We start from the raw sequence: 18997 nt of genomic DNA, 5'->3' as shown, positions 1-18997 counted from the left end.
GACGTCAGAAAGTGGATAACGTTTTTTCGCGCCTGTGTCTGTTATCAGGGTAGCCAGTGAAATTTCCGTGCAGAATTTGTTAGTGCAGTTACCTCCAGTTGGCCGTCTAATATCCCGTTTCCTAACTGTCAGTAGAATAGAAACGTGTCCCCAGACAAGTTATGCCGGCAGCTTGCAGAAATTTTCTAGGCTTGCGCACACGTCCTCACTTCTGTCGCACCGCGAGAGGAGTGAGCACTTCCCGAAGCCGTCAGTGTGCATAAGCTATCATTGTTTACTATACTTTGTCGGCAACTTACGACACATCGAAATGGCGACGGGCACACCAAAGCTGGAACGCAGAATGATTCGTCGGTCGAAATTTAGCCGAGTCTTCAGCCCACGCACAGCCCTCGTCCATGTTTTAATCTCCCCACTAGCCTTTTGGCGGAGATATTGCACTGCCTTTTCTGCCATGACATCAGCTGCTCTTGCTAAAGCCTTCGCTTGCCTGTACTATGTTTATTTTTGCATGCTAAGTGATATCCAACAGGGCCAAACAACACTAGCGCTCTGTAGTACACTTCTTGCTGGCTTGTCGGTTAATACTGTACTACGGACCACAAAAACTATGGCCATTTAGCGCAAATCGACCTAAAAAATAAGGGAAGTAGGGACAAGATGAGATGAGGAGGAGGAATAAACATTTATTGATAAGGCAAAACAATGCAAGGGAGCGGTGCAGGATGGATCGTTATTCCAAGACTCCAGTGGCCACAGCGACCCGCCCAGCTCGGGGCCTCCTTGGGAGCTCTGGGAGCTCTGGGACTATGGAACTATGGCACTATGGGAGCTCTGGGAGGCCAACCTCGCTCTTGCTCACCTCGACAAGATGAGAGCCTTTAGCTTTTAATATCGTCTATAGGTTCCATAGATGGGATCGCTTCATTTTTGTTGCACAGTCTCCGGGATCAGCAGCTTGCTATTATGCCGGTGTGACGCCGTTACTTGTGATCGTGATGGGAGCCGAACCTGGATCGCATTTCTTGATCGCGATCAGCAATCATGACTGCTACGAGGCCCAACGATCCGGATTAAATTTCGATGACACACGAGCAGCAGTGGTCGTTAGGAGACTGAAGCACGTATCAAATTTGTCTAATATGCTGCAAAATTTGATGTATAAGACTCCTTTTCGTAAAGAAAATATTTACTTTGTCATTAGGTGTAAGCACATTACCGTGCACTGATCGTCTCCAACTTTCAGATCTACATGGTCTATAGCACCGTGGTCGTCAATCTGTGATCGCGATCAAGAGGGGCCCTCACGATGCATGTATCGCAATTTACTACATCGGGATCGAGCAAGATCGTGATCGAAATTGATCGTATAGCAGCATTTGATCCTGATCGAGCTCAATTGGGATCGGCTCCATCACGATCAAAGGTGTCCGTGTGACGCAGACATCACTATCTTGCTCAGCGACAAACCAACAAGCATACTCAGCCCAGCTCACAAAGGAAAGCGAAGAAAGTTTCGCTGTCAGAAAGGCATTTATGCGTTTGAAACGGTCTATTTCATGAATCGAGGGTATATATATATATATATATATATATATATATATATATATATATATATATATATATATATATATATATATATAATGTTATTATTACTATTGTAATAAATTACGTGGTACACATGGTACATGTGCCGCGCCGCATACGGATACCACTCCCTCGGTCCCTTTTTTTATTCCACGACAATTATGTTGCTAGCGCTTCTGGTAAAAGTGGCGAAATGTCGACGTTTCTTTTTACGTTGCTCTTGGTAAATTAGCAGAGAATCTCCTCCGGGCCCCGGCTGACGGACGTATTCTTGGGCGAAAAGTAACAACCGCGATGATGACATCCTGCCGCAGTGCCAGCGCTCCTGCGGTGTCATGACATCACTCGAGGGCGGCCCTCGTACACGTGGTGACGACAACCTCGGCTCGACGGGGTCGGTCAGCGACGACGGACATCCGCCACTCTTTCCTCCGTCATCGTCGACGACTCCGGAGAGACGCGCGTCCGAGCTGCACCCGCCCCTGTCGGTAGACGCGTGCGTCGGCGCTGCCCTCATTGGAAGCCCCAGCTTGACCGCCGCCGTGGTGGCTGGAAGCGCCATGGACCCGTTGATGAGCGCTCACCTGACCTCGACGGCGATGCAGGTGTTCGTGCCCTTTATCCTGGCCGGCATCGGCTCCACCATCGCTGGCATCCTGCTCGACGTGGTCAAGGTCCGAGTTATTATTAATGCTCTTACAAATGCGATAGTGTTTCTTTCGCCTATTGTACAAACTCGATATGCCGCATGGTTGCTGAATTATTACACTCGCGGACAACTTTCTGTGGCAGTGAGGGGAAAGATACGAAGGCAAAGCGCGCACATGTGATAGCGCTTCTGAAAAGAGTGCGGCGTTTTAATCGACGTAAATTTAGGCTGGCGAACAGAAAACATAAACATCTTATTAGTAACAGGTAAATAAGACAGAATACAACCCCGAGTGTAAAAGCTTACTTATTTTGCGGCTTTTGCATTCCGCATCGGGCAAACTCGAAACCTTTCCACGTGGAACTGCGTCGATTCGGCGTCTCTTTTGAGCAACTAAAAGCACTGTCAACGCTGCCAGACTACTTGGCGCCGTAACACATGTTCAGCAGCAACGCGCCCGTAGCGTTCCCCTCAATTCCACAGAATGTTGTTCGCGAGTATAGAACCAGTGGTGCATAGTTAAAAACGCGCAGCGCGCTCACGGACGCCCCATACGTCGCTCGCTCCCTCGTGTCGCATTAACAACTTGAGCTATCTGGAGGAATCCCTGCAGGAGCCAAAATTATTTATATAAAAAGTAGGGACTGCAGCGTGCTCTCGGTGGTAAGAGCTTCTTCCCCTTTCACCGAGTGAGAGTCAGAGAAAAAAAAAACCTTCCAAAATGTATACGCGTCTGAGAAAAAGCATTCGTCCAATATAAAACAACCTGTGCGAGGTAGCTCTCATACTTTTAGACAGTCCTAGAGCTCTCACTTTCTGCAGTCAGTGAGCTTCCTGAGACTTCGGTAATGCTTTTCTGTATACGTTGAAATTCCATGGCTATCCCCAGGCATTTTCAAACGCTTCACCATGTTCCACGATTACATGACTTTGAAGTGTTTTAACATCCACTATAGATATCACGGAGTACAATTTATACTGGCTTTTCGAAAACATAAGCATGCGGGAACAGCCACTTGCAAACGCTTTACGTGCCTTCGCTGCATCAATTTTTCTAAAATTTCAGTGATGTCGCATAGGATAGTTCAGATTGACAAACATGTATGTGCGTATGTGTGTGTATATACACCGGGTGTTTCAGCGAACACTTTCAAAATTTTTAAAGGTTGACTGTAGCAGATTGCTCCATTCTAGTTTATGAGCCGGTCTACTCGACGCGGCGGACACTACTTGCGCACAACATTTAAACGCAAAATTGCCATATAACAAGAATTTACTAATTACATTCTAAGCTAATTAACTGATGACCCATATTTCAGTTTACAAATTGTAGCCGTGCAGTTCACAAGGCGGATTCACCTGGAACGAATTCTCAGTATGACACGAGTTTCGAGATATTCCCAAGCATTGCGGAAGAATGCATTGGCGTTCCAGTTACTTGAGTGTTTCAATGTATAAAACGACGTTTCTTTCACAAATTAGGGAGCTGACGCTGTCCACTGATATCAATATTATTAAAATGAAAAGGTTATATCAATGTGGCGGTAATGTCATCAATGCCGTGAAAAGTAATTTTCAGGCGCGAATTTCAGGTACCAATACACATTTAGGACTTCTGTGAATTGTGTTACAATTGTCAGCAACCGTTACTTGCATTCCCGGGATGTCCCTTATTTTCATTCGTTTGAACGGATTATTCAGTTGTGTTACTCAATCACCCATCATTACCAATAAGTTTAGCTGGTGAACTTCACTATCTAGGAATAGACTGGCGGGCATTCTCTACTATGTGCGGTAGAAGATGAAATACACGCAAAAAATTTTGTCACATAATTTATTTGTTTAAATTGGCTCTGATAACTTCCTTAGCTAAACGTGGAAGTTCTGTTCTTGATTTAGTTCTTACTGAAAAACTTAGAAAATATGTGCGTTCATTTGTTTTAATGTATTTGTTAGCACACTGTCTTCCCCTTCGAAGTTACGCTTGTGGCGGAAAAGCAACAAAAGCAAACTAATAAAACTACGACTACAATTGGGCAGATGTTTAGCAGCTTCTTTCTGACCTGTCATCCTTCCCAGGTAAATTTTTAGCCTACTTTCGTTATCGCATCACTAACAGCAATTGGCGCATCGTTCAAGAGAGGCTTATGCGACTAAAACATGAGTACGGTCCCAAATACATAAACGCGTCATCAACCCCTGACACATGGTTCAGATCCTGCGTAAAGCGATGACTAAACAAGCAGAAACGCTTGTACTCGAATGCAACGACTGTGTTGGCTACTGGAAGCATTGTAAGAGGGCTGTAGCAGACGACATACTCTAGTTAGTACTCGCGCCGACGTCAAGCGAACGGGGCTCGCAGCGCCCCTGTAGGTCGCACTTGGCAGTAATGGCACATAGCCTTGCGACCGGGTCTTCTTCCACCGGACTCCACCTCCGAATCTTAATTGTACAGGGCAGAGGCGACTGAAAGGCTGGCGTGCAAACAGAGAGAGACAAGTAGAACGCCAAGGATAACACAAATGTCTGCGTTAAACTGAAAGGCAAAAGGCCTAAATGCGCAAGCCCAGCAGAAGGCAACGTCATTCCGTCATAGGACACGCACGAGCACTCGCAAAAGTTAACTGTTTAGGCATGACAATGTTGTACGAGAAAATCATGGGCCAACTTCAATACCTGCTACAGCTATTGCTGATGGCTATGCCAAGCCTCAACCATAAGGCATGCGATATGTCACACTAGCCACTTTGCAACCAACTTGTTCAGATTTCAGTTGTTCTGTGCAGGAATGGCCAGTGTATGTCAGAATACACCAGATATTTGTGCTCATTCCACCGTTGCTGGGACTCAACGGGAACCTGGAGCAGACTCTGGTCGCCAGGCTCAGCACTCAGGTGCGATGGGTCTTCATCTTTTGCACCTGTATTGATGAATTATCTGTAATTGTATTTGGCTTCTGTATGCACTTTACCTAATGGCACTTTTTTTTTCCTATGTACATTCCTTGTTCCATCACGATCATACTTCGAACACGATATCAGTTAGACTGAAGCAGTATGTCCTGAATACATGCTTTCTCTCCAACAACTAAGTCGCCTGTGAAATTTAAGTATAATAAATTATTTTTTATTTATATGCAGACTGGCTAAGCTACCAATACCAAGTCCGTGAGAAGCGCGCACTTAGCTGGTAGAAAATGTAGTAATTTAAGTTGTTATATTTATAGAGAAAGCCTGCGCACATAAAAGAACGAGTTCATTGTTTAAAATAAGTCTTGATGTTAACTTCCTTTGTTCGCACAACGCTGCTGAGTTGAGTCGCGGAAAATAGCGTGAATACCAGGACAAGGCGCGAAGAAGGCGCAGAGAAAATCGACAGTGTATTGCGAATGCCTTTTTGTAATTTCCAGGGCTGCTTTCTTTAGTGGAGTGGGAAAACAGATTTCCTTAAACAGTGTCTTGAATTCGGGGAGAAAGCTACGCGTGTTGTATTTGTGCCGTTGACTTCCATAGCGCGATTTTCTGTTTTCACTCTGACAAGTGAACTTGTCAAATGTCATAGTCTAATTTGGGTCGTGAAATATGTGGTCCTGTTTGACAAATGGATCAATTATTTGTATAAATACAAGATAGTGACAGATGCACACAAGAAGTGATCGTGAGCACTACTGCAGAATAATAATAAATGATGTTTTGCTACTTTTCACTAATGCGAATTTAAGCAACATTTTAATAGCAGGCAGTCCCTATGACACGCAGTGATCTTGTGTTTAACATATTATTGGACGCCATAATCTTAAGAAAATTAGGGATAAGGCTCTTCCCATTTAACGATTGTCCAGCTTATGATAAAATTCGCAGGGAAAAGAAAACATGTATTAGGGGCATTTCGTTACTTAACAAAGACGGTCATAACTCGTGTCATTAGTCGCTCAAAATAGAGGAAAGAGCAGATTCACACGGTAATTGAAAACATTTTTTTCAGCATCTGTACAGAAATTGAAAACTTTTTCCTAGTGTTAATAATATGTATGCTTAGGTGCAACTCGCTACAACTACACGTTCCAATATAGATAGCCGAAAAGGGCCGCGATCCTACATTCAGTGGCTACCTTGTCTGCTGCTGAGTAAGTGGTTGATGGTTCGATGTCGGATTGAGGCGGCCTTCGGGGGAGAACGCAACTCCGCCCGTGTACTCAGGGTAAGGTTCGTGTTAAGCAAGTGCAAGTGGTTGAAATTAATCAGGAGTCCACAGCTGCGGCATCTCAAAAACGCGTCAGTAGATTTGGGGCCTAGCATCCCACAGTTTTTTTTATTTAGCAGAAAGATATCTTAAAGTACAGTTTAGGAATTTTGAGGTATTATATGCCTGAAAATAGATTTTATGAACTAGTCCCTATGAACTTTGGGAGGTCACCGTGCTGTTCCCTAAATTGCACCTGGACCTTGCCATGCGCCAGTTTCAACTTGTTACCGGCAGGAGTATATTTTTAATATTCTACGCCATGTTTGTTACTTTAAACAATCGCCCTTAAAAGACGTATGTGCTTATGCCAAGAAAACCTTGCATTTGTCGCAACTGGCTGTTGTAAATATATGTACGGCCGCGAGGCACATTCAAACACACACAAAGCAGCATAAATATTATAAACAGCCTTTAATTTTCTTGCAGGCAAATTTGGGCAATCTCAGCAGGGTTCGCGAACAACTACCCATGATATTTGCAAATATCGCCCTTTTACAGGTAAGGTCCCTGAATTCACTCATTGCATTTGTGTTATATTATTTGAGAGCATTATGGAAAAACTACAATGACGATAATCGAATTGAGCATATGAGTCCTTATCTACAGGTATAAATGGGTTGTACCAACCCATTTCTTCAACCTAGCCTACGCTACCGTGATTCTTTCCCAGCCTGATTGTCAGGTTGTTTCTGGCAGAGAACTCAAGGCAGCATCAAGGCGCCCGATCGAGGCGAAGGCAAGGAAGGGGAGTTTAGAAAGTCAAGCATACAGATAAACCACAGAATCACTATAATTTCTTTCTTGCTGCATTGAAGTTTTGATATAATTAGCCGTGCAAATGCTTCCTCGCAGACATCTGTTTTATCATGTACTTAGTTAAATTACCCGCACTTCTCAAATGCCAGCCACTATATGCGAATTGTTTTTTTTTATAGGTCCTTTCGTTTGAAATCTATATAGATGTATTAGGTTTCTTTTTAAATCTAGGGTAACATAATCAAGAAATTGTTTTGGGGTCAACAACTGAATAATTTGCTCTCAGAATTTTTAGCCTTCGTTTTCTTGTAATGATATGTGTAATGTATATAAAAGCTTTGTGTTTCTTCATTGATGACGCATTACGTAGTTGCACTAGCTGAAAACCTTTCTTATTATCCAACCTGACACTTGCCTTCCCCTCGCTAACGGGCATGGCTCAATGATTGTCAAAACCAGTGAATTTGTACCACAGGAATACCACGACACTTTAGGAGGAGGGAAGAAAACTAGACCATTTTGAACAACAGCAATCCACTATTTCAAGCTCACCAAATATTCCAACTTGAACTCTTCCCATACAGCCTGCAAACACTTTGCAGCTTTTCTCCTGCAACCTTACTCAATACGTTTGTTTTTCTGTCTCCGCGGCTGGACCGTAAAGTTAACTTTGACGCTTCCCTCACTTACGCTGCGTCGCAAAATATCTCGCCTGTGCTTTTTTCACAAGCTTTAATATATATTATCTGCCTTACTAAAAAGCTTCTCCCCAAGTCCATACTTCGCATCACCTCTTCATGTTTTGAGTATACAGTGCCAGAGTTGCTGAATTGACACTTTGAGCTGGTTCTTTTTTACTTGTAACCAAAACAGACGGCAATTATCTGCTGTAATACTTTGTAATTGAGCCCTACCTACAGGCCGCCATTGGAATCTGAACCTGGCAACGTTTAGCGTTAGATCGTTATCTAGCGAGGCGAGTCTAGCAGTGTTATTGGTGGAATTAGAGGGTAGTAAATGGGATATAATAGGGCTGAGTGAGGTTAGGAGGACAAAAGAAGCATATACAGTGCTAAAAAGCGGGCACGTCCTGTGCTACCGGGGCTTAGCGGAGAGATGAGAACTAGGAGTCGGATTCCTGATTAATAAGGATATAGCTGGTAACAAACATGAATTCTATAGCATTAACGAGAGGGTGGCATGTCTTGTTGTGAAACTTAATAAAAGGTACAAATTGGAGGTCGTACAGCTCTACTCCACTACATCCAGTCATGATGCCCAGGAAGTCGAAAGCTTCTATGAGGACGTGGAATCGGCGATGCGTAAAGTCAAAACAAAATACACTATACTGATGGGCGACTTCAATGCCAAGGTACGCAAGAACCGAGCTGGAGACAAGTCAGTGGGGGAGTATGGCATAGGCTCTAGGAATAGCAGGGGATTATTATTAGTAGAGTTTGTACAACAGAATAATATGCGGATAATGAATTCCTTATTCCGGAAACGGGATAGCCGAAAGTGGACGTGGAGGAGCCCGAATGGCGAGACTAGAAATGAAATAGACTTCATACTCTGCGCTAACCCTGGCATCATACAAGATGTGGACGTGCTCGGCAAGGTGCGCTACAGTGACCATAGGATGGTAAGAATTCGAATTAGCCTAGACGAGGGGGGAACGGAAGAAACTGGTACATAAGAAGCCAATCAATGAGTAAGCGGTAAGAGGGAAACTAGATGAATTCCGGATCAAGCTACAGAACAGGTATTCAGCTTTGACCCAGGAAGAGCACCTTAGTGTTGAAGCAATGAACGACAATCTTATGGGCATCATTAAAGAGTGCGCAATATAAGTCGGTGGTAACTCCGTTAGACAGGATACCAGTAAGCTATCGCAGGAGACGAAAGATCTGATCAAGAAACGCCAATGTATGAAAGCCTCTAACCCTACAGCAAGAATAGAGCTAGCAGAACTTTCTAAGTTATTCAACAAGCGTAAGACTGCTGACCTAAGGAACTATAATATGGATATAATGGAACATGCTCTCAGGAATGGAGGAAGCCTAAAAGCAGTGAAGAAGAAACTAGGAATAGGCAGGAATCAGGTGTACGCTTTAAGAGACAAAGGCGGCAATATCAATACTAATATGGATGAGATAGTTCAAGTGGCTGAGGAGTTCTATAGAGATTTATACAGTACCAGTGGCAGCCATGACGATAATGGAAGAGAGAATATTCTAGAGGAATTTCAAATCCCACAAGTAACGCCGGAAGGAGTAAAGAAAGCCTTGGGAGCTATGCAAAGGGGGAAGGCAGCTGGGGAGGATCAGGTAGCAGCACATTTCTTGAAGGATGGTGGGCAGATGGTTCTAGAAAAACTGGCCACCCTGTATACGCAATGCCTCATGACTTCGAGCGTTCCCGAATCTTGGAAGAACGCTAACATAATCCTAATCCACAAGAAAGAGGACGCCAACGACTTGGAAAGTTATACACCAATCAGCTTACTGTCCGTTGCCTACAAACTATTTAATAGGGTAATCGCAAATAGAATCACGAACACCTTAGACTTCTCTCAACCAAAGGACCAAGCAGGATTCCGTAAAGGCTACTCAACAATAGACCATATATACACTATCAATCAGATGATAGAGAAATGTGCGGAATATAACCAACCCTAGCTTTCATAGCTTTCATTGATTACGAGAAAGCGTTTGATTCACTCGAAACCTCAGCAGTCTTGGAATCATTACGAAATCAGGGTGTAGACGAGCCGTATGTAAAAATACTGAAAGATATCTATAGCGGCTCCACAGCCACCATAGTCCTCCATGAAGAAAGCAACAAAATCCCAATAAAGAAAGGCGTCAGGCAGGGAGATACGATCTCTGCAATGCCATTCACAGCGTATTTACAGGAGGTATTCAGAGACCTGGAGTGGCAGGAATTGGGGATAAGAGTTAATGGAGAATACCTTAGTAACTTGCGATTCGCTGATGATATTGCCTTGCTTAGTTACTCAAGGGACCAATTGGAATGCATGCTCACTGAACTGGAGAGGCAGAGCAGAAGGGTGGGTCTAAAATTAATCTGCAGAAAACTAAAGTAATGTTTAACAGTCTCGGAAGAGAACAGCAGTTTACGATAGGTAGCGAGGCACTCGAAGGGGTAAGGGAATACATCTACTTAGGGCAGGTAGTGACCGCGGATCCGGATCATACTAAAACCGGACTTAAATAATCAGAAGAATGGGCTGGGGTGCGTTTGGCAGGCATTCTCAGATCATGAACAGCAGGTTGCCATTATCCCGCAAGAGAAAAGTGTATAACAGCTGTGTCTTGCCAGTACTCACGTACGGGCGGAAACATGGAGGCTTACGAAAAGGGTTCTACTTAAATTGAGGACGACGCAACGGGCTATGGAAAGAAGAATTATGTGTGTAACGTTAAGGGATAAGAAAAGAGCAGATTGGGTGAGGGAACAAACACCAATTCATGACATCATAGTTGAAATGAAGAAAAAGAAATGGGCATGGGTAGGACATGTAATGAGGAGGGAAGATAACCGATGGTCATTAAGGGTTACGGACTGGATTCGAAGGGAAGGGCGATGGTACAGTTGTTGACTGCGATGGTAGAGGAGGATCGGCTGAATTGTCGTCTACTGCAATAGATGCTACCGAGTGATCCTCGAATGAGGAAAGCTGGGCCAGAGACATCTCGCGGGGCAGCACTTGTGTCGTCAAGCCAAAATTGACCGCTGGCAGGCAGACGCAATTCGCCGTAATAGACAAAACGGTATGAGGTACTGTGATCCCGTGTGTAAGTAGGACGTCTTGCATAGGATCCGTGATGTAGTGACCGTCGGGCACTGGTGGGGATGACACTGAGTCAACGTAAGTCAGTGCCGCAGATGGCAAGCGAACGAAGTCGGCGGAAGTCAGGCGACTGGGATGTGATTCAGCGGGATCCAGAACAGGCAGGTCAAGGCGGAGAGTACTGGCGGAACAACCGATGAGAGCAGAATGTGCGGAGAGGAAGTCTAAGCCGAGGATGATGTCGCGGGGACAGTGGGCAATGACTGTGAATAGCACGATAGTGGAGCGATCGGCGAAGGAGACGCGGAGGGCACACATAGCAATTACGGGGGCTGTTGCGCCATCGGCGACACGGACAACAGGCGTCGTGGCGGGCGTGGTTATTTTCTATAGGCGGTTACGAAGGTCAGCGCTCATTACCGACAAATGCGCCTCAGTGTCTATAAGAGCAGAAACAGAAACACCGTCCACTTGCACGTCAAGAAGGTTCAGAGGAGTGGGCAATGTCAGTAGAGGATTTCGCGGCGAAGGGAGCAATGCAGCGTCACCTCGAGGCGTTGCATCGTCTAGTTTTCCGGCGGGGAGCGGCGTCCGAAGGGAGTCGGCTAAAAGGAGCGATGGGGCTGGGGAGAGCGAGATTGTCGTCGTTGGGGCGAAGGTGAACGAGAATAGGGGCGGTTCGGCGCAGGAGAATCAGTGGCGGCATTATCGGAGCGTGCGGCATAGGGACGAGAAGGGCCAACTGAGGGGCGAATGTAGGTAGTATAAGTAGACCGCGTCTGGGAACTCCAGCGACTGGGACAGTGCCGAGAAATGTGCCCGATTCGATGGCTCCGTGACGAGGTACAGCGAACGTCCACCTCCACCAGATATGTTACGTAGGAAGACGCCGACAAAAAGCTATATACAAGTGTATTTAGAAGGGAATACGCCGCACTTGGCCACGAGGCATACAGCCCGCTCTAGCCTCCCAACGTCGTCGTCTTTTCACTGCTCGCCTCTTCGTGATTGGAAATACTGTTCCGTAGCACTGTTTTTATTTTTTGCTTGATGGCGCTGCGCCTTTAATGAACCCTTCCTCGTTTGAACTTGGATTGGGTTATTAGATTACGGGGTTTTACGTACCGAAGCCTCGATCTGGTTATGAGCCACACGGTAGTATGGGGGACTCCGAAAATTTGGACCACCAGGGGTGTTTAAGGTGCACTTAAATCTAAGTGCACATCGTGCTTTCGCATTTCGCCCCTATCAAAATGCGGTTGCCGTGGCCGGGATTGGGTCCCGCGTCCTCGTGCTTTGCAGTACAACCCCGTAGCCGCGAAAAGACCACGGCGGAACGTTTAAACTTGGTCGTCTCTTTAGGATGCCCCCCTTTTAAACAAGAGGAAAGATGCGAAAAGCTAAGTCAGAGAATGCGAAACGAAGCTGTGGAGAGAGAGAGAGAGAGAGAGAGAGAAAGCAAAGGCAGGGAGTTAACCAGAGGCGAATTTCCGGTTTTCTAGCCTGCACTGGACTGGGGCATTTAGGATTTGTACAGACGACAAAGGCCAAGAGGAGAAAGAAAAAAAAATAAGAAATAACGAAGAAAAACGTAAACAGGTAACAGAAAAGACGTTCCAATCACAGCCGTTCACGCAGGCCGGTCGATCTCAAGAAGCGCAGTAGCGCTTTCACGACCTTCTGATGCGATGTCAGGTCGCGTAGATATCAAATTCTTTCTTCCGACAGCGGATGGCCGTCGAACTGGTTCAACACGACGGAAACCGATTGTTTCTACACACTGTACTGTGGGCATTGGCTGAGAACATCACGAATTGCGAACATGGCGAAGCTGCGAAAAGCTCATTGTGTTTAGACGCTTTGAACAAAGGGCACCGTATTAAAAAGCAGGTGACGGCTCCTGCAAAAAAGCGTCACGCAGTCTCCTATGCATTGCACGGAATCGGCTGTTGCTCTACCTATCGATGGCACTGAAACGCGACTTGCAGAGTGTACACTCGGCTCAGCTATCTGCATGTTGGCTGTACAACCTGGCGTCTGTGAGCAATAAAGGCTTTTGACGGGGCATTAAACCTCGTTTTGATGTCCCTTAATATCACTTAGCGGTAATGGGAAATGCCTGAACTTCGAAGGCCTGATGCAACTAATGCAGATTCACTTTACCCCATCTGTGTCATTCATTGTGATCAATTTTGAAACCGTCATGTTTCTTTTTTTTTTTTTGCTTTCGTTAGTTGCTAGTGGTGCTAGCGAGTGCAAGTTCTCTTTTTCTTCTTTTGCATGAAATGAGCAAATATATGTTCATGTTGCTTCACTGAAGTTTACTCTTCTTTGAAAATGATTTCAACGTCGCACGTGGTTTACAAGAAATACTTAATGGTATGCTTTGCATTTGCTTTCACACTGTTAATCATGTGTCAACGTACTCATTTGATTAATTAAAAAAGCGCTACATTGGCCATTCAGACGCGGGGTACTACAACAGGAGATAGAACATGCCGTCTAATTCTGTATTTAGGTGCGAGGGTGACACTAGTAAAAACGGTGGAGACATTAGAAAATAACATAAAATATAAAAGCAATATGCTCTTGACTGACCAGGCAGGGCAAATTTCTAGCTATGGTGTCTTCTGATATCTCACTTGCGAGCTCCCGTGAAATCATTGAAACGCTATGCTTGTTTAACGATGGAACACCTGAAGTCCATGTTGTGCAGACAGTAGTAAGACGAAAGAATAAAAACAATCAACCCTTAATTATTGCCGGAGTCCTATATGTGCTATTTGTCTTAAAAGCTCATCGTGCTGGTTTGCAAGCTTTACCGTGGTTGGCTTCTCAGGTGGTCGCGCCTGAGCGAACCATGCATTCGCAGTCGCGACGGCGTTCCCTCAACCTACTATAAAAATACACGGCATGTAAACGAAGCAAGTGTGTACATTAAGAACGCTGGTTCACGGGCTAACAAATGAAGCTATTAGCGGTCGGGGCGTTGTAATGAAAGCGGCATATCGGCCATGAGCTCCACTTCGCAGGCAAGCTTGCTGATGCTCATCAGCGCCCAAACACTTGGTGCTTAAGGAGACCATGTGGCCCTAGACAGCCGCAAAGTTGCACACATGTCCACTATTGTACACCTTGCGCGCACTGACACCGCAGAAGTAACTATCCAGGACGTGCACAAGTGGGAAATCGCGCGCGCACACTTCAGTCACGCCTGCAATGAAAGCAGGAGTCTCCGGCGCGAGGCCCGCCAGCGGTTCCAACTGCCGCCGTTACGCGGACAGTGGCGCCACTACAGGCGCTGAGCGTGGCGTGTAGTCTAGACTATTACGTCATAATAGTGTATACACTTCTATTACGGGCCCACTCATAGTAGTGAGGGAGTTATATGAAACTTTTTTGCGATTAAGTTTGGCATAAATGGGTAATCCTCTCATGCTTCTAACTTCCATGTGTATAAGATACTGTGACCCGTTACGAACATACCTGCCTATGCACGCACCTTATGTAATATACTGAAAATGGACCTTTTAAAGGTTTAATAAATTGCGATGATAGCCATGATCATGAATAATATAGTGATGATGATGATGAAGATGATGGCTGAAAACAATACTCTCCCCAGAAATCTCGATCATTCTATAATTTTATGGTTAATTTTAAAGCATCACAAATATACGAATCTAATTTGTGGTAATATTACATGAGGCTTAGCTGCGTCTTGTAGTGTCACAATGGCGCATTTAATCTTTCGGAAGCAACCACCATAGTAGTTCTTTAATCGGATTCTATGTGATGAAGTATTATGAAATATCAGAATACGGTGCAACTACGAGTATGCGTCGATCACTATTGAATTCAGACCATTTTGTGCACGAATGTTCCAAAATAAAGAAAGGTTGAACAGGATACGACACCTCATGAGCAGCTGGCCATCAAATTACGAATCTGACCCACAAACACGCACAGCTCTCGCCACCTCTCGGCAACGGAACAAAACACCTTAAATAGCGGTGGCACTAGGTTTGCCTCCGTGATTGCGGCAGTCGGCGCGAAATTTTATTTCCTATTCTCTCTGCGAGATCGCTTCGCATGTTCAGAACTCGGCAACCCTGGTCAAGCAGCTGTCATGCCGACGCCGCTGTATTGGCTACACACGACGAAAGCGCCCGCGTAAACCATGTCCAGGGATGCTACGACAGCTCCATTCTTACAGCGAAGCTGTTTGTTCTGATTGGAGCAGTTGTAAGTTTGAAACAAAGAGCGCTCGCCAAACGGATGCCCAGAGGGTATGGTCCTTAAAGATAAAACGCAGATCGGCGACCAACATTGCATTGACGAAAGTTCTTTCAACCCAGGAATAAACAGAGGGGTAAATTTTTGCGAATTCATAGTAATTCCACCGAACAAACCCAAGGCACATGCGAAATTTGGCGGTTGGAGAAGTATACACAGCGGGTATATTCTGGAAACCCTAGAGAACACAGGGGCAGATGTTATGATTGAATAAAAATTGGACCTCACCTCGGCTCTCCATACTCCTTCTTTTCATATCATACTGCAGGCCTCAACTCTGGCATCCCTGATGGCTCGAGGTTAGCATTCAAACAGTTTATTCACCCCTTGGGGGCTCTAATTATGTCGTCCTACGAGACGTGTCATTCATGGTATGATGGATTTTACAAGTCAAAAGTAGCGACCTTGCCTTGCACTGGCTAAGACTCCCAACGTTAGGTCCGGAGCCGCCCTTCTGAGTTGGGTTAAAATAGAGGGATATTAACATTGAAAGACAGGGCTAAGGCAAAAAATTGCCTATGTACCGAGTGACCTGCATCATGCGCATATTGTAGATCAATTGAATCATTTACCCGGCTTATCAGACGCTGTCATTTTCTTAGTGAAAAAAAAATCGTATTATATCTTAGCTTTCAACCATCATCCGTGCACATGGGACGATGCGTGAATGTCCACGAAATTAGTGCGAGCAGAATATAGCTGTACCATGTATATCTGTACCTATAAGCAAGCCAACCAGCAGCAAGTAGCACTTTTCCCCGCTTTCGTTTCACTTTTTGCCGATTAGGTATACGAGTTTTGTGAAAAATGTTACCCTTCTTCTTTAAGCTACATAAAAAAAGGCTGAGATAATGCCCTACACATTCCTCGAGGTCATGTGGTTGTAACAAACGAGCCCTATTCTATTACACCGATAACTTTTTTTTTTCAGTTGCACAGAGTTGGCGAGCCTTGATATGAACAGCCTTGATCAATGTTTTCGGGTAGCATACGAGTATTTATTGCCCAGTTTCGTGGTCCTCGAATGAGGGACTACTTAGCGCCTGTTGTTTATAGCAGATTGCCCTCCATCTGCCTATGTTGTCTTGAGCCGCGCTTGCTGACACTTTCAGAGCTAGATTCCTTGTGTGCCTGTTAATTTCTAAGAAAGTGCATGTGAGCCGGGGCTGCCGGTATAACTGCGAATCAGCCTCGTTGGAAGAGATTCATTATTTAACAACTTTTTGCGCGCAACCAGACAGGGACAAAGAAGAGGGGCAACACAAGGACGAGCGCTTTTTAACAACTGGTTTTATTTTATAAGAACTTCCTAATTAAATACCCACAGATTCCGCTGTCTTCGCCAAATTAGGGCGATAATTAGTCGAATAGGACTAGCAGAATTGCTGCCCCAAATACATCCATATCAGCTTTCCCGAAGCGTTCGCCACTATTCGACTGCATACGGTATTCGCCACCCGTCTATAAAGAAGCAGGTCCCAGAATGACTTGCCGCATGTCGGTTCTCGGACACAATTTGCAGAAGTTGTCGGCGAAGAATGCCTTAGTATACGATAATGCTTCACTGTGGTACCGCAGAATAGCCACGGCTAATGAACGCGCTACGGACGCACGTGTTTGTCAGCTTTAAATGCAAAACAGAATACTCTCTCCCTCCATAAAAAAAGGTTGATACGTGATCCTTTTTAAAGCCTTAGTTTTAGTGCACGCAACTGTGCGGCTTCAACAGGAGCTCAATTAGGCAGTAACAGCAGGAATTGGTCGAGAATGTGTTCCATACAGTTTGAACTCTACTAAATGCAAGTGCCTCAACGCGTTCAATTATTTATACGCAGTGCCAGTCGACAGTGGCGACCTTGGTGGCATGCACGCTGGCCATCTTCAAGAGTGTGGCGATCGACAACTACTGGGACCCTTCCCACGTCGCGATCCTCTTCGCTGGAGCGCTGGCCGCTGTCAACACCGCGAGTCTTTTGCTCAGTTGGGTACTTGTGCTGCGGCACAACGTTCCATTACCATTTCAGAGATGTGTATGAACAGATATCTAGTACAAAACCATCAAAATGTCACAGGCGGTTCGAAGTAAAAAGAATAAAGGACCTTTCTGGACAGGCTATTTTTCTGTTTACTTCGGCAGTCCTCGTCCAATCAGCCTGATTATCATTAGGAAGACAGCGCGTGCTAGAGCATGAAGCAGTTCCTTTATTTTATGTCAAAATTCTGGGCATATCACGCTGCATATACTCAACAGGCAAAGTATAATCTGCCTGAAGTTTTACTTCCATATGAAGGAGATACCTAAATATATGTGTAAGATTTGAGAGAAAGCTATAGCTCGAGTGCTCCTATGTGAATACCTGGAAAAATAGAAACCGTTTTCTTCAACAACCGCTGCACCAAATTTGATAAGGTTAATTGTATTTAAGAAAAAAAACCTTTAAAATCTAGTGACTGTTGAAAGTGGATTGTTGATTGAAGTCGCCGATATATTAATAAAATGTTTTCGAATATCGCAAGCTTTAAGAAAGCGAAACTATGAAGTTTACAACACTAACTTTGCAATAAAAAATGACATAACAATGCTGTAAATTGCATCTAACAACTTACCTAAAGCGGAGAAATTCACGTATTTGAGTATCGCTCTCCAGCATACATTTCATAAGTGAATATTATTTTTGCTAAATCCTTGTAGACATTGTGATAAATTCACGTAAGCTGTGAATGTATAACTCAAATTGGTTCAATCTAAGTGTTCTAGCAAATGCAGTTTATGGAACCGCAATACCTATTTTTGACGCAGAGGGACAAATTTGTGAACTTGGTGGTTTCATTTTTTTATACCTAAAATTTTTAAAATCCTTGTATAAAATATCATGCCCTAAATCAACATTTCGCTTATAACAGCCACTAGAGTTGAGTTTCATCTCTAAAATAAGCAGGTTTCATTGAAATCGTTGAAGGGTTGTCTCAGAAAAGCATTTATAAGTTTGACATATATTTGAATAGGTGGCATCGGAGCTGGACAAATCGTAAAGGTTCTTCTTAATCCTATAACTGTAAGCTTGATGCCGTCGGTGACGAAACAAAAACATCTTCATCAACAAAACACATTGACATATTAGTCTGTTTACCTTTACTTTTTTCACATGCGTAACTATGATCTTCACGAAAAGGTCGACCTTGAAAACCAGCAGATGCTTGCGTGATAAAGCCTGCAGGCTTCGTCGTTCTCATCATCGCGCACCTGGTGCTTTTATACTTGCCACATTTCAAGTTGTTTCCTTCGTTTAAGCAACTTGTTATTTTGTCTTTGAATACAAGGGAGCCTCAAGAACACACATTGACCTTCTGAAAGTGAGTCCACTGTTAGATATCCTGTAGGCGGTGCACGGTGAGACATAACAAAATTGTTGAGCTACCAGATAAAGGGGGCCTGAAAAGATTTTGGCGATTTTGTACAATTACGCCGACAGAGGTCGGCGTAATTTTCAGCCACCTCTACCCATATGACGTAAATCACCCAATTCACGGCAGTAGGGCGATCTATCCGACTGGCTGCACAGGGCGCGTCATCGATGATTTTTCCTCCTTTACGGTGAACGAATGATGTTTGTATTATATGGAATGTTAGTTGGAATGTTGTTTCT

The 18997-nt window shown here is 44.5% G+C and overlaps 1 protein-coding gene across 2 annotated transcripts in view; it reads left to right on the top strand.

Moving 5' to 3' along the window:
• Window positions 1-1763: 1763 nt before the first annotated feature.
• The window catches only part of LOC126522375 (solute carrier family 41 member 1-like), a 36728-nt gene continuing 19494 nt past the window's right edge, over window positions 1764-18997 (top strand). For both annotated transcript variants that reach the window (XM_050171113.3, XM_055066384.2), the window contains exons 1-4: window positions 1764-2261; window positions 5026-5133; window positions 6911-6982; window positions 17186-17330. In XM_050171113.3, coding sequence (XP_050027070.1) covers window positions 1923-2261; window positions 5026-5133; window positions 6911-6982; window positions 17186-17330 — 664 coding nt within the window. In that variant the 5' untranslated portion in view covers window positions 1764-1922. The remainder of the gene's footprint in view (window positions 2262-5025; window positions 5134-6910; window positions 6983-17185; window positions 17331-18997) is intronic.

This window comes from Dermacentor andersoni, chromosome 6 (genome assembly GCF_023375885.2).
Source record: "Dermacentor andersoni chromosome 6, qqDerAnde1_hic_scaffold, whole genome shotgun sequence".
Lineage (NCBI taxonomy): Eukaryota > Metazoa > Arthropoda > Arachnida > Ixodida > Ixodidae > Dermacentor > Dermacentor andersoni.
The sequence above is the reverse complement of the archived record's forward strand: the minus strand, read 5'-3'. Positions and strand labels throughout refer to the sequence as shown.